Source organism: Doryrhamphus excisus, chromosome 18 (genome assembly GCF_030265055.1).
Source record: "Doryrhamphus excisus isolate RoL2022-K1 chromosome 18, RoL_Dexc_1.0, whole genome shotgun sequence".
Classification (NCBI taxonomy): Eukaryota; Metazoa; Chordata; class Actinopteri; order Syngnathiformes; family Syngnathidae; genus Doryrhamphus; species Doryrhamphus excisus.
The window spans coordinates 55917-68817 of record NC_080483.1 but is presented as its reverse complement, the minus strand read 5'-3'; the positions used below and the strand labels follow the sequence as shown (position 1 = coordinate 68817).

Genomic DNA, 12901 nt, shown 5'->3' with positions numbered 1-12901 from the left:
GTTTTATTCCCATCAGAAGGGGGCCTCTTTCTCATGGTTTTATTCCCATCAGAAGGGGGCCTCTTTCTCATGGTTTTATTCCTATCAGATGGGGGCCTCATTCTCATGGTTTTATTCCCATCAGATGGGGGCCTCATTCTCATGGTTTTATTCCTATCACCCGTGTTTAGCCAGCCTGAGTCCAAACACGAACGGCCTTCTTCTGCTTTCTTGATACTTTATTTAAATCTACTTCTTGGCATGAAACCAACATTGTTCTTTGACATTATATTACATTACATTGACATTATTTTGGTGTTGTCATTTCTCTCTTTTTTCATAACTTCCATATTTTGACTTTATTCTCATAATGTCACAATTTTTCCCAATCTCATCTTCCCGACATGTACAACGTTCTTCTGTCTCATGGCTAATACTGAATACATTTATTTTATTATATAATATTATATTTATTTGAATATTATGATTTTATTCCAATATTTTTATGAGTAAAATAACTGCTCTTTTCTTGTGGTTTTTCATAGTTTTCTTCTTTAATTAGATTTTCTAAAATGCGTAGAGGGCTGATTTAAAAAGAGCCCCCTTGCGGCCCCTTTAGTGGCCCTTTTGCGGCCCATTGGCGGCCCCTTGGGTGAGTAGCACCCTCTACTGTGGACGGTTGGTGAGGTAATCCAGTATCCACGATGTGAGGTGCAGGTCCACCCCTGTGTTCTCCAGCTTGTCCCTCAGAAGTGCTGGCTGGATGGTGTTGAACGCACTGGAAAAATCAAAGAACATGATTCTCACCGTGCTCCCAGGTTTCTCCAGGTGAGAGAGCGCTCTGTGCTGGAGGAAGATGACAGCGTCGTCCACCCCAGTGCCAGGTTGATAGGCGAACTGGAGCGGGTCCATCGAAGGACCCACCAGGGGGCGGAGATGGTCAAGGATCAGCCGCTCCAAGGTCTTCATCAGGTGTGATGTAAGTGCCACCGGCCTGTAGCTGCTGAGGTCCTTGGGGTGCGGCGTCTTGGGGACAGGAACCACGCAGGATGTCTTCCACAGCTGTGGCACCCTCCCCAGCTTCAGGCTCAGGTTGAAGATGTGCTCAACAATCCCGCACAGCTCGTCCGCGCAGGACTTCAGGAGCCTGGAGCTGATGCCGTCTGGTCCCGCCGCCTTCCTCGCCTTGGTTTTCCGGAGCTGGTTTCTCACCTGGGATGTTGTGAGGGTCAGGTTGGAGCAGGGGGGCTGTGTGCGGGGGGAGGTTAGTGAGGAGGTTGAGCTGATTAGGTGAGAAGTGGTGGGGGATGGCTGTGTGCAGGAGGGGGAGGTGGGGGTGGGGGTAGGGCTGTCCACTCGAGGTGTCGATGGGGGGAGTTTCGGCAGAAGTTTCGGCAGGAGGTGCTGGGCCGGGGGATGGGCAGATGGTTGATCAAACCTGTTGAAAAATAGATTCAGATCGTTAGCATTTACCTGGTCCCCAGCAGCCTGGGAGTCGGGCCCCTTGTGGCCAGAGATGGTTTTCAGGCCTCTCCAGACTCCTCTGACGTTGTTCTGCTGCAGCTGTTCCTCCATCTTTTTCCTGTAGCAGTCCTTCCCCTCCCTGATTTTCCTCCTCAGCTCCTTCTGCACAGCCTTCAGCTCTTCCCTATTTCCTGACTTAAAGACCCTCTTCTTCTCCTTTAGGAGAGCCTTTATGTCCGGATTAATCCACGGTTTGTTGTTGGAGAAACACCGTACAGTCCTGGTGGGTACAGTGTTTTCCACACAGAAGTTTATGTAGTCTGTGATGCAGTCAGTGAGACTGTCTATATCGTCCCCATGAGGATGGCATAGTTCCTCCCACACTGTTGTGTTGAAACAATCCTTCAGAGCCTCGTCGGCTTCATCAGACCATCTCTTCACTGTGCGGGACACAGCTGGCAGCCTGCGTACCAGAGGTTTGTACACAGGCTGGAGATGTACCAGGTTGTGGTCTGATCTTCCCAGGGGAGGAAGTGCTGTTGAATTGTATGCCTCCTTGGTGTTGGCATAACACAAGTCCAGTGTTTTATTGTCTCTAGTGCAGCAGGTGACATACTGGGTGAAGGTGGGCAGGGTGGAGGATGGAGAAGCGTGGTTGAAATCACCTGAGAGAAGAAGGAGAGCCTGCGGATGTTGTGTCTGTAGCCGGCCCACGGCAGAGTGGATGACGTCACAGGCCGCGTCGGCGTTAGCAGAGGGGGGAATGTACGCCGCTATCGCGATAACGTGCGAGAATTCCCGCGGCAGATAGTACGGTCTCATGCTAACGGCTAACAGTTCAATGTCTTTGCAGCAGAGTTGCTCTTTAATAGTGATGTGCCCAGAGTTACACCATCTATCATTCACAAACACTGCTAGCCCGCCTCCTTTCCTCTTACCGCTCTCCTTTGTCCTGTCCGCCCGCAGTAGTGTGAATCCGTGTAGTGTAGCGATCGTGTCTGGGGTCCGTGTATCCAGCCACGTTTCCGTAAACAACATGACGCTACACTCCCGGAACTGCCTCTGATGCCGGGTCAGCGCCGCTAGTTCGTCCATCTTATTGGGGAGAGATCTTACGTTCCCCATGATGATGGACGGGAGAACTGGTCTGTATCTCCTCCTCTTGTCGCGGCATTGGGCTCCGGCACGGCTTCCCCGTCTTCTCCTCTTTACCTCCCGGGGAACCTCGAGGGGTTCCCCGGGGGGCAGCGCCGCTGTGTTGCGGAGCGCCAACAGCTGGTCCCTACTGTAAACAATAGAGTTTCGGCGTGCGGTCGAAAACATCGTCGAAAAATTATGAGAAATGCCAGCTCAACACTATCACTATGGTGGACAGTTGAACTGAGCATTTACGAAGCCGTTCCTTTAAGAATAACCTAGAAAAAGAATGAAAAAGACAGAATAAAGAAGAAAAGAACTAAACGAAGAGCGAGAGCTGCTGTAGCAGGCTGCCACCAGAGCGGCGCCAAAAGGTAGAAACACCTCAAAGCCCAAAATGGTCTGACGGGTCACAATATCAACAGACGTCGTCCCTGGTGCATTCACACCATCGGGACTCGCCAACTGTCACGGGGTCTTTGTCAATACTGTCTGCTTGACAATACTGTTTGCTTGTCGTATGGAATCATCGTTATCCTGGTCCCCTTTGGCATCTTCAGGTTCCAAAAGGTGTCATCGTTATCCTGGTCCCCTTTGGCATCTGCAGGTTCCAAAAGGTGTCATCGTTATCCTGGTCCCCTTTGGCATCTTCAGGTTCCAAAAGGTGTCATCGTTATCCTGGTCCCCTTTGGCATCTTCAGGTTCCAAAAGGTGTCATCGTTATCCTGGTCCCCTTTGGCATCTTCAGGTTCCAAAAGGTGTCATCGTTATCCTGGTCCCCTTTGGCATCTTCAGGTTCCAAAAAGCCCAAACTAGTTGCTGTGAGTCAGACATTGCAGTCGATACTTGAAGTACATCAGGCCGAATCTGCTGGGGGAGGTCGCCGCGTACCGGAAGCTGGCGTAGGCCTTGTCGCTTTCCGACTGGGCGACCCAGGGGACTTTGATCTTGCTGGCATGGCCGACGACGACATCGTCACAAGAGCCCACGTGGAGAGACCCCAGGCCCTCGATGAAAAACTCTGCAAACAAATGCCATCACATGAGGCACTCAAGATTCTTAGAGCGCATACAGAGGTAGATCAAGCACATGAAAGAACGACATTGGGGGTTGCCTACAGCCACCAATGTTTTGGAGACCCAGGTGCGTCTGGCCACCAGGCTGAGGCATTTTCCCTCATTTTGAAAGCAAAGTCTCCTCTGTACTTACCCAGGTGGGCCACCCTGTTGAGTTGCGGGTCGAAGCCGACCTGCTGCAGCTTGTCGGTGCGAGCCAGGAAGAAATTGATGACCCCGTCTGTCACCACGCAGTTGGGGAAGCCTTGGATGCCGTGATAAAAGCCTCTCCGGATGTGCAGACAGTCGCCATCCTCCTCCCCCGATTCAATGGACATGGTATGCCTGTAGCTGCTGGTGTACCCCGTCACCTCCCGCACTGCGCCGCCCACCTGCACACACACACACACACACACACACACACACAGGTAGGATGTCAGAAAGGTCAAGCAGCAAAGGTGTGTGTGTGTGTGTGTGTGTGTGTTTCCCACCAGGTCCAAGGTGGTCCTCTCTAAGACATCCACAAGTTTCTCCAGCTTGGTGCTGCTGGTGAAGATGAAGTCATCATCCACCCACAGCACATACTTGGTGGTCGCCTGGGACAGGGCCAGGTTTCGGCCAGCAAACCACCCCTGGGGGACAGGAAGACAGGAAGACACACAGGTGGACTATCCAGCAGCCTGAAGCGTCCCAGCGTCGCCCTTACCTTTCCAAAAGGCATGATGTAATGCTCAATGTAAGGTCCCGAAATGGTCTGGGGATTTTTACTGTCGTCGGCGATGATGATGGTCACGGTGGGATAGAATTTCCTCACGCTGTCGATGAGGTTTTGAAGCTTGTCGTAACGCAGGAAGGTCTTTGTTAAGATGGTGACCAGAGTGCTGATGTTGTACTCTTGCAGACGGAAGAAGGAAGATGGAAGTCATCTTCACCACTTGGATTATTCAAGGTAACGTGCACACAGTCCTTATGTGAGGCATGAACACACAAACACGGCTAGCATGAGGGTGCTAACAATGTACGTAATGGGACACACCCATTCCCTCCGTGCTAACGCCAAACTCCAAAAAGCTCCAACAAGGTTTTCCATCCGTGCTGTGAGCCTGTAGTAACAGGTACATTGATGGTAACGTGTCATACGTGTAGTACTTGTAGTACTTCCTTCCTGGGTGCATGGATGCCACATAGCAACACAGATGCTATTCGCGAGCCTGCTAGTCGCTGGCCTGCTACGCCCATAACGTAGTTGTTGGGTGTCACAATGTTCCTAAAAACAATAAGACCAATGCAGCTGCCATGACGGACATGGAAGATGGAATAGGTGTGTCTGCCTCTTTTTATCTCTTTGTATATCTTTATAAAAACGTGTGTTCATGTTTGACATAAGGATTGCAAATGGATGCCGGGCAGCATTCCCCAAAAAGAAAAGAAGCAAGTCAAAGTGCAAGGCACCTCCTCGGGGTCCTGTGTTGTAGAGTTTGGGTCTCACGCCGTGGCGGACTTTGATGATGAAGTTGGCGCCATGGCCCTCCGTCTCCACGTGCACTAATAAACACGACACAGCTTGGACTTGGCACAGAACTGCTGACTCGACACGCACCTACACAGATCTCATACTCATGCAGATCTCACCTGCAACCTCAACAAGTGGACCAGCTCACATCTTAGGAACCAAACAGGAGGCAACAAACACCCAATCTGGATTACATCCACATTGAATCTGCTTTTATAGTATAGTCCAGTTTCTTATCAGAACAGCATCCCTTGGAATGAAATGTTTGTCTAGGTTCAATAGCATTTCTGCCAAACACTTAAACCAGGTTTAATCTGGATCAGATACAGATTAAACTTGGTAACACACTACAGTTCATCTTATCCTCACGAGGGTCGCGGGGGTGCTGGAGCCTATCCCTATTTGAAATGATATCAAAATATGTTGATATAATATTTAAAAAATCCAGATGCCAAATCTGATCCAGATTAAATTTGGTTTCACACTACAGTACAGTCGTTTCATATAAAAATGTTATTTTACAGATTATAATATATGTCTATTTGAAATTATAACAAAATATGTGAATATAATTTAGGTGCCACATGCCGAATCTGGATCAGATCCAATCTGACATAGTGTTAAATTCAGATCAAATGTGGTTTCATATACAGTCCTTTTATTGTTTTTAGCATATTGTAAAGAATATATTCTCATGTTCCATTCAGATCGGTGCTCAATTTGGATCAAATTCATATTGAGTTTGGTTGTAAATGTAACGTAAATTAGTTTCAATCCAGATGAGGTGAGATGATTACGTGAGGTTTGATGCGGTGCCTCCTGGCCGTGTGTGTACCTGCGTCGGCGGTGCTGGGGTGGAAGATGGTGTTGGTGTAGGTGACAAACTGCAGCTGGCGGTTGAGGTTGGTCAGTACGTCGCTGGACAGAGACATGTGCATCTTTCCGTCGCCCCGGATTTGAACCCCTTGCACCTCGGCGGCCACATTCAGGGTCCCCAGCGTGGCGGTGAGGTTGATCTGCGGTGGCGCCAGAGACACAAATGAAGGTAACGTCTTTGGATAGCGAGCCTGAATCAACGCTCACCGAGTAGCGGTCTCTGGGGGGGGCATGTAAGGCCAAACCTGAAATGAGCAGAAGAATCCATTGGTTTGTTCTTTGCTGGCTGGTGGCTCAGCCACATTTGGTGCTTCCTACCTGGGATGATGATGGTCTTCATCGGCCGCACCTCCACTCCCTGCGTGGGATACTGCAAAGGATTGTTAGCCTCAGCTGTGATGAGCGTATCCGCGGGCGTGTATGACCTGCAAGGCACAGCGGGCGCCTGTCAGCACCGGCGCCAAAGTCACTAACAGCCGCTCTTGCTTTGTTGGGACAGCGCCGCTTGCCTGCTCTGGAAACTCTTGAACTCCTGGTCCCGCCTCCTCTTCACCTCCTCCAGCTCCGAGGCCTGGAAGGCCGTGTGCAGCGGCTGAGCCGACACCCACGAGGTGAGCATTTGCAGGTAGGGCAGGTGGACGCCTTGGCTCTCGCACACGCATCCGTTGCGTCCCAACAAGCTGGCAAAGTCACCGTGGAGTTCACCACGCTGGAGTTCATCCTACACTCTACCATACTGTCTACCATACCGTCTACCATACCGTCTACCATACCGTCTACCATACACTCCACCATACCGTCTATCAGACACTCCACCATACTGTCTACCAGACACTCTACCATACTCTCTACCATACACTCCACCATACCATCTACCATACCATCTACCATACCGTCTACCATACCGTCTACCATACCGTCTACCATACCGTCTACCATACACTCCACCATACCGTCTATCAGACACTCCACCATACTGTCTACCAGACACTCTACCATACTCTCTACCATACACTCCACCATACCATCTACCATACCGTCTACCATACCGTCTACCATACACTCCACCATACCGTCTATCAGACACTCCACCATACTGTCTACCAGACACTCTACCATACTCTCTACCATACACTCCACCATACCATCTACCATACCATCTACCATACCGTCTACCATACCGTCTACCATACCGTCTACCATACCGTCTACCATACACTCCACCATACCGTCTATCAGACACTCCACCATACTGTCTACCAGACACTCTACCATACTCTCTACCATACACTCCACCATACCATCTACCATACCGTCTACCATACCGTCTACCATACCGTCTACCATACACTCCACCATACCGTCTATCAGACACTCCACCATACTGTCTACCAGACACTCTACCATACTCTCTACCATACACTCCACCATACCATCTACCATACCCTCTACCATACCATCTACCATACCCTCCACCATACCGTCTACCATACCCTCTAGCATACCCTGTAAATGCTCCTCGCCGTTAGCATTGGCCCTTTCTAGCATTGACAAATATGACAACTAAGTCACTTAAACTGTCAGTTGTTCGTACTGCGTCACTCAAAGTTCGGTTAGGGTTAACCCCAACCAAACGGGTTAACCCCAACCAAACGGGTTAACCCCAACCAAACGGAAATGTTCTAGGTAAAGTTTTCACATGGAGGAAATAATAACCTGTGGCCTCCTTCCATTCATTCATTTTCTACCGCTTTTTCCTCACGAGGGTCGCGGGGGTGCTGGAGCCTATCCCAGCTGTCTTCGGGCGTGAGGCGGGGTACACCCTGGACTGGTTGCCAGCCAATCACAGGGCACATATAGACAAACAACCATTCACACTCACATTCATACCTATGGACAATTTGGAGTCACCAATTAACCTAGCATGTTTTTGGAATGTGGGAGGAAACCGGAGTACCCGGAGAAAAGCCACGCATGCACGGGGAGAACATGCAAACTCCACACAGAGATGGCCTCCTTCCAATGAATAGAAGATCTATAAGCTACAGCATTGACATTATGTGTGAAAATCAAAAGAAGAAAGCCATGCTAACTCTTACCTCGCTACACTCTCACGCACGTGGAAGGGGATGGCGCTCAGTTGGGGGTCGGCTTGCCGCAGTTGGTCGGTGTGCTTCTCGAGAAGATCATGTCGCTGCCAGACGTCTACCGTGGTGGACACGCAGGTGGACCACATGTGGATAAGAGCCAGCACCAGAACCACCGACACCAGGATGGCGAAGAGGAGGGGTTTCCTCGCGGTACGCATGCTAAACGCCTGTCGAGCACAAAGATATCATCCATCCACACAGAAACACCAGGAAGCCATGTTCTGCCTTCCGTGTTGCTTCTTTCTCTTCTCTGCTTTCATTTCCTGTTGGTGTTTAATGCTACCTCTCACTTTGAGCATAATCCCTCATTGGTTTCAATTCCTTGGTTCCACCCAACCAACAGGATTCTTTATGTATACATGGAATCTACATGGAAGCTAGATAGACACTAAAAAGTCTCTGTACGACTTTCTAAATACACGTTAAACATGAATAGAGCCCTCTAGACATAAAATAGCACCCCTACGGTCACCTTTACACTCCTACTACCGCTAGGGTCGCTATGGAAACTAAAGTGGCATCTGTAAAGGTGACAGCATGATGACGTGTCTCGTCAACGATCATATGTAAAAACACGTACCGTGTCTAACAGGCCCTCTATCCAGTCAAGAAAAAAACCTCCTCTGTGGAAATCTGCATCCCCAGGAAAATTGCGCTTCTGTGAAGAAGAAGAACTTATTAGTGCTTTTTATGTGTGGCCTTTCACCGGGCCCACGTGTACTTCATTTACTACTTATTAAATATGAATAATAACAAGTGATCAGTGCTTGAACATGGACTAGTTATTGTTATTACTTATTGTGCATATTTATTCATTTTGGGCCTAAATGAAGCATTTTCAAGCATGAAATATTGAAATGATGGAACTAAATGAAGTAAAATACAAATGCAAGGGAGCAGCGTTATCATTGTGAATGTAGTAGTCTACGTTGGCCACTAGGTGTCGGTATTGGGTGAGACAGGCACTAGACTCCTCGCAAAGGTTCCCGAGGCAACACTCAAACTACCAAGGCAGTCGTTTTGACTGTTTTCTAAATTGGCCGTTCCGTAACTTGGTGAAAAAAAAGCTTAAGGACCAATAGGACCCTGACTTTTCCTCAATATGTGATCATATTTTATTCTAACATTGTTTTATCATTCAAATGTCAAAACACAAAAGAGATATGAGCATTATTAGCTAGAATGACCTTAGCAGGCCAGCTTTTTGGTTGCCAGCTTTTTACAGCTTCTTACACATTTACAAATTCATCATTCAACAGACCAAAGAAGCAGAAAGAACATATAAGACTTCTAATGATACGTTGTCTACAATCTTAAGACTGTGGAAGAAGAATATTACAGCCAACTATTAGACAAGTACAAAACAATATTAGAGCGACATGGGGCATTCTAAATAGTATTATCAGGAAAAGTAACAAGATGACAGACTACCCGAATTATTTGATGGTGGGAAACACATATAATGATGATATGGATGAGACGGTTGAAAAGTTCAACAACTACTTTGTCAATATTGGTCCCAAGCTGGAAGAAGGAATTCCAAAACAAAGGACATGGGAGGAAATGGAAAGGAAAGAAACAATAGATAGGAATCCTAATTCTATGTTTCTGACAGATGCAACAAAAAAGGAAATCATTGATATTGTCACAAATTGTCAAGCAAAAACCTCAACTGATTGTAATGGAATCCAAATGGACTACTTAATTATTATTACATTGTTTATTGCTCTCTGGTTCTACCATATCTTACTTATTGTGTGGAGATTTGGGCTAATAACTATAAAAGCAGTCTTCACTGGCTAAATGTACCAAAAAAGGTCAGGAAGGATAATCCAGTCATGTTGTGTCATATATATCACTATATTGATGGTTACTATGGTACCCATTATGTCATTATATGGCTATAACACCTCATACTACAGTATGTGTCCAAAAAATAAACAATAAAAAATAAAATCAGAAAAACAGGAAGTGAACAAATGTAACAGTTACTGATTGTAAAAGTAACAGATGGGGAGGGGGGTAGGATTTAATAAGCTTTGCTTCTTCCTACTCCTTTTGGACATGTGGAACTGGGAATTGATGATGGGATGTATTCCATTGGAACCTGATGGATGTTCAAATACAATTACACCATCACCATTACATCACAATTTTTACTGTTGCCTTCATTAGTCCTATCCATCCAGCCACCCACCCACCCACACATTCATCCACCCATCCACCCATCCACCCATCCACCCATCCATCCATCCATGCATCCATCCAATCACTTTGCTCATCCTGGATGGAGTGGAATCATGGTTCCATCATCCTGGATGGCCTCCATTGTAAGGCCAACCTGTATCCTAACCACAAGAGCACCCAACCTGCCATTGGATGAAGATGCTGTCCCACAACCTTCAGCACGGAGGAATGGAACAGCAAGAAATGGCCCAGTGGGGACAGTCGCGCGTCAGAGTTCCAATGTCTTTAGAGAAGCTGAAGGACCCACAGTAGATGCACTGTCCAAGAAAGGCACCCATGAGATGATGTCACAGAGGAACGTCATCATGCCACTCCAAAATGAACACGTGATAGCTAAATCCAGACAAATGATGGAGCAAGAGGGGCTTGGAGCAGCAGAAGATGGAGAGGGGAATGGAAAATAATTCTAGTTGCCATTTTTATGTTTATTACCTATTCCAACAATGTACTCTTGCATCTTTTTCATGATCATCCAAATTGTATACAAATATTGACCACGGCAGTTATTCTAGTAGTTTGAGGATTGTGGTCTCCCGAGCGTTAAACCATCCACTGTTAGCATGCTGGATGATAACAAGTCAACGTGCTGCTTCCAGATTAGCTTCAAGACGACGCCCAATCACCAAATCATGCATAATTAGCAAACATGGCAGAGGGGCGCTCAAGACATTATTACTGTTGTTGAAGAATGTCAGACTGCAGAGGCCTGGACGGGAAGAAAACATCCTTAAAAAAGAGATGACATGACAACCTCATGGCGATATTCCAGGCACGTGCCTTGGGATAAATAAGGAGCATTTTGATGCAGGTCAGATCGGCACTCACCTTTCATCAAATCCGCATCCCATCCGCTTCCCTTGGCTCGGCTGGATGCGAGGCAGCTATTGTGGATCCTCCTCCCCCTCCTGCAGATGGATGTGAAGGAGGAAGGAGCAATACGGACTATACACGGCACACAGTCCCAACGAGGCTTATTATCCCACGCATCATCCGTGCTGCCGTGGCATCTTGCAATTTCCTGAAAGGGTCCAGTCCTTCTATATGCTGGATTCGAAATCCACTCTTTCATAGAACAAACGGGTTTTTCCTGGCATTTGAGTGAAAACTACACCATTTTCGCCCACCGAATGACCAAACACGCCCATAAACGAGCGTGGTCATAAGAGTACACTGACAGGCTAGTCAGCCAATCACAGTGGATCACAACTTGATCCTAACCAATCCCCTACGAGTAGCCTGCCCCCTGGTGGCGACTGTTAAACGGTGCGTTCACCGCGGGCTGCTGTGTTGTCTTCATAGGGCAGGGGTCCGAGAGCCGTGAAGGCCACATATTTCAAATGTATAGCCATATACATTTTGTTAAACAACAAAATACGTGTATTTTTATGTAAGACCAACAGTAGATATAACGGGCTCTAATTTCCAAGACCAGGGCAGGTGTACCTACGATGATGACGGGGTGTGGCCAGCGCGCTTTGTTCATTTGTTAATCAGCGCAGTGAGCAGTAATAAATGAAATACTTCTTGCCATTAATGCAACTTTTGCTCCGTAACTCAGTTTCTTTCTTTCTTTTGGCCATCTTCTTGGTCAAAGGGCTTAGTGCTGCAGTTAGCTAGCCGACTAATTGACCGAAGGAGGGAAGTTTAAGTAGAAGTTTCCATATTGACAACTCGATGACCCATTATGACCGATTATGACCGATTATGACCCATTATGACCGATTATGAGCCATTACTAGACTCCCATTATCCAGTAATCATTGATTTTTGGTGTTTGACCGGGAAAATGTTGTCAGGACAGCAGGACAGCTAGCATTGGATGGAACCAAAAGGCGTAACCACCAGTGACGTCACCCCCCCCCAAAAAATGTACTTAAGCCCCCCTAAATAATGTTATATTTTTTATTGATTTTTTGATAATTTTTATTGATTTTTTTTTTACAAAAAAATCTCTGACAAATTTTATATACTAGGGCAAAAACAGGCTAATAAGCAAGCCAATAAGCAGGCTAATACTAGCCTAGTACTAGTAGCAGTAATAATCAGAAGACAAAGAATGATGATAGTAATAATAATAGGCTAATTAATAATATAATAATGATTATTATATAATTGATCACTTTCCACCGGACAGAATGGTTGCAAAGCTTGAGCAGCGATTTTGCAGTGTATTTTTTTTTTTAGATTAGATTAGATTTTTTGGATTTTCTTATGTCTACTGCATTCATTCATATCCTGTGCATCTCCAGGGGGCTAAGCCCCCCCCTCCCTGTCCTCAGAGCCTAGTGACGCCCCTGGTGAGATGAGTCCTCAAAGATGAGGACGAAGGAGATATGAAGTCAAATGTGGGACTCATGTCTTCATAGATTGCAAACAGTGCCGACAGAAGAGAAGGATAAATGTCATCAGGAAAAGATAAGATTCAATGTTGCTAATATTTTAAACTCGGGATATGTTTTATAAAGATATATTTTTTATTT

At 46.9% G+C, this 12901-nt stretch overlaps 1 protein-coding gene across 3 annotated transcripts; it reads right to left on the bottom strand.

Moving 5' to 3' along the window:
- Window positions 1-3381: 3381 nt before the first annotated feature.
- b4galnt1b (beta-1,4-N-acetyl-galactosaminyl transferase 1b) lies at window positions 3382-11564 on the bottom strand. Of its 3 annotated transcripts, XM_058055260.1 has the most exons (13): window positions 11247-11564; window positions 10548-10678; window positions 8755-8832; window positions 8124-8341; window positions 6534-6704; window positions 6343-6449; window positions 6232-6269; window positions 5984-6164; window positions 5088-5180; window positions 4342-4529; window positions 4127-4267; window positions 3790-4027; window positions 3382-3601 (listed from the first exon to the last, which is right to left on the bottom strand). In XM_058055260.1, exons 2-13 carry the CDS (start codon window positions 10548-10550, stop codon window positions 3393-3395), a joined length of 1665 nt encoding a protein of 554 aa, XP_057911243.1. In that variant the 5' UTR covers window positions 10551-10678; window positions 11247-11564; the 3' UTR covers window positions 3382-3392. The 3 variants fall into 3 exon arrangements, with proteins under 3 accessions (XP_057911243.1, XP_057911242.1, XP_057911244.1); XM_058055259.1 differs by having other exon boundaries at window positions 3790-4267; XM_058055261.1 differs by lacking the exons at window positions 6232-6269; window positions 6534-6704; window positions 8124-8341; ... (1 more) ...; window positions 10548-10678; window positions 11247-11564 and having other exon boundaries at window positions 3790-4267; window positions 6343-6405.
- Between the last annotated feature and the right edge of the window lie 1337 nt (window positions 11565-12901).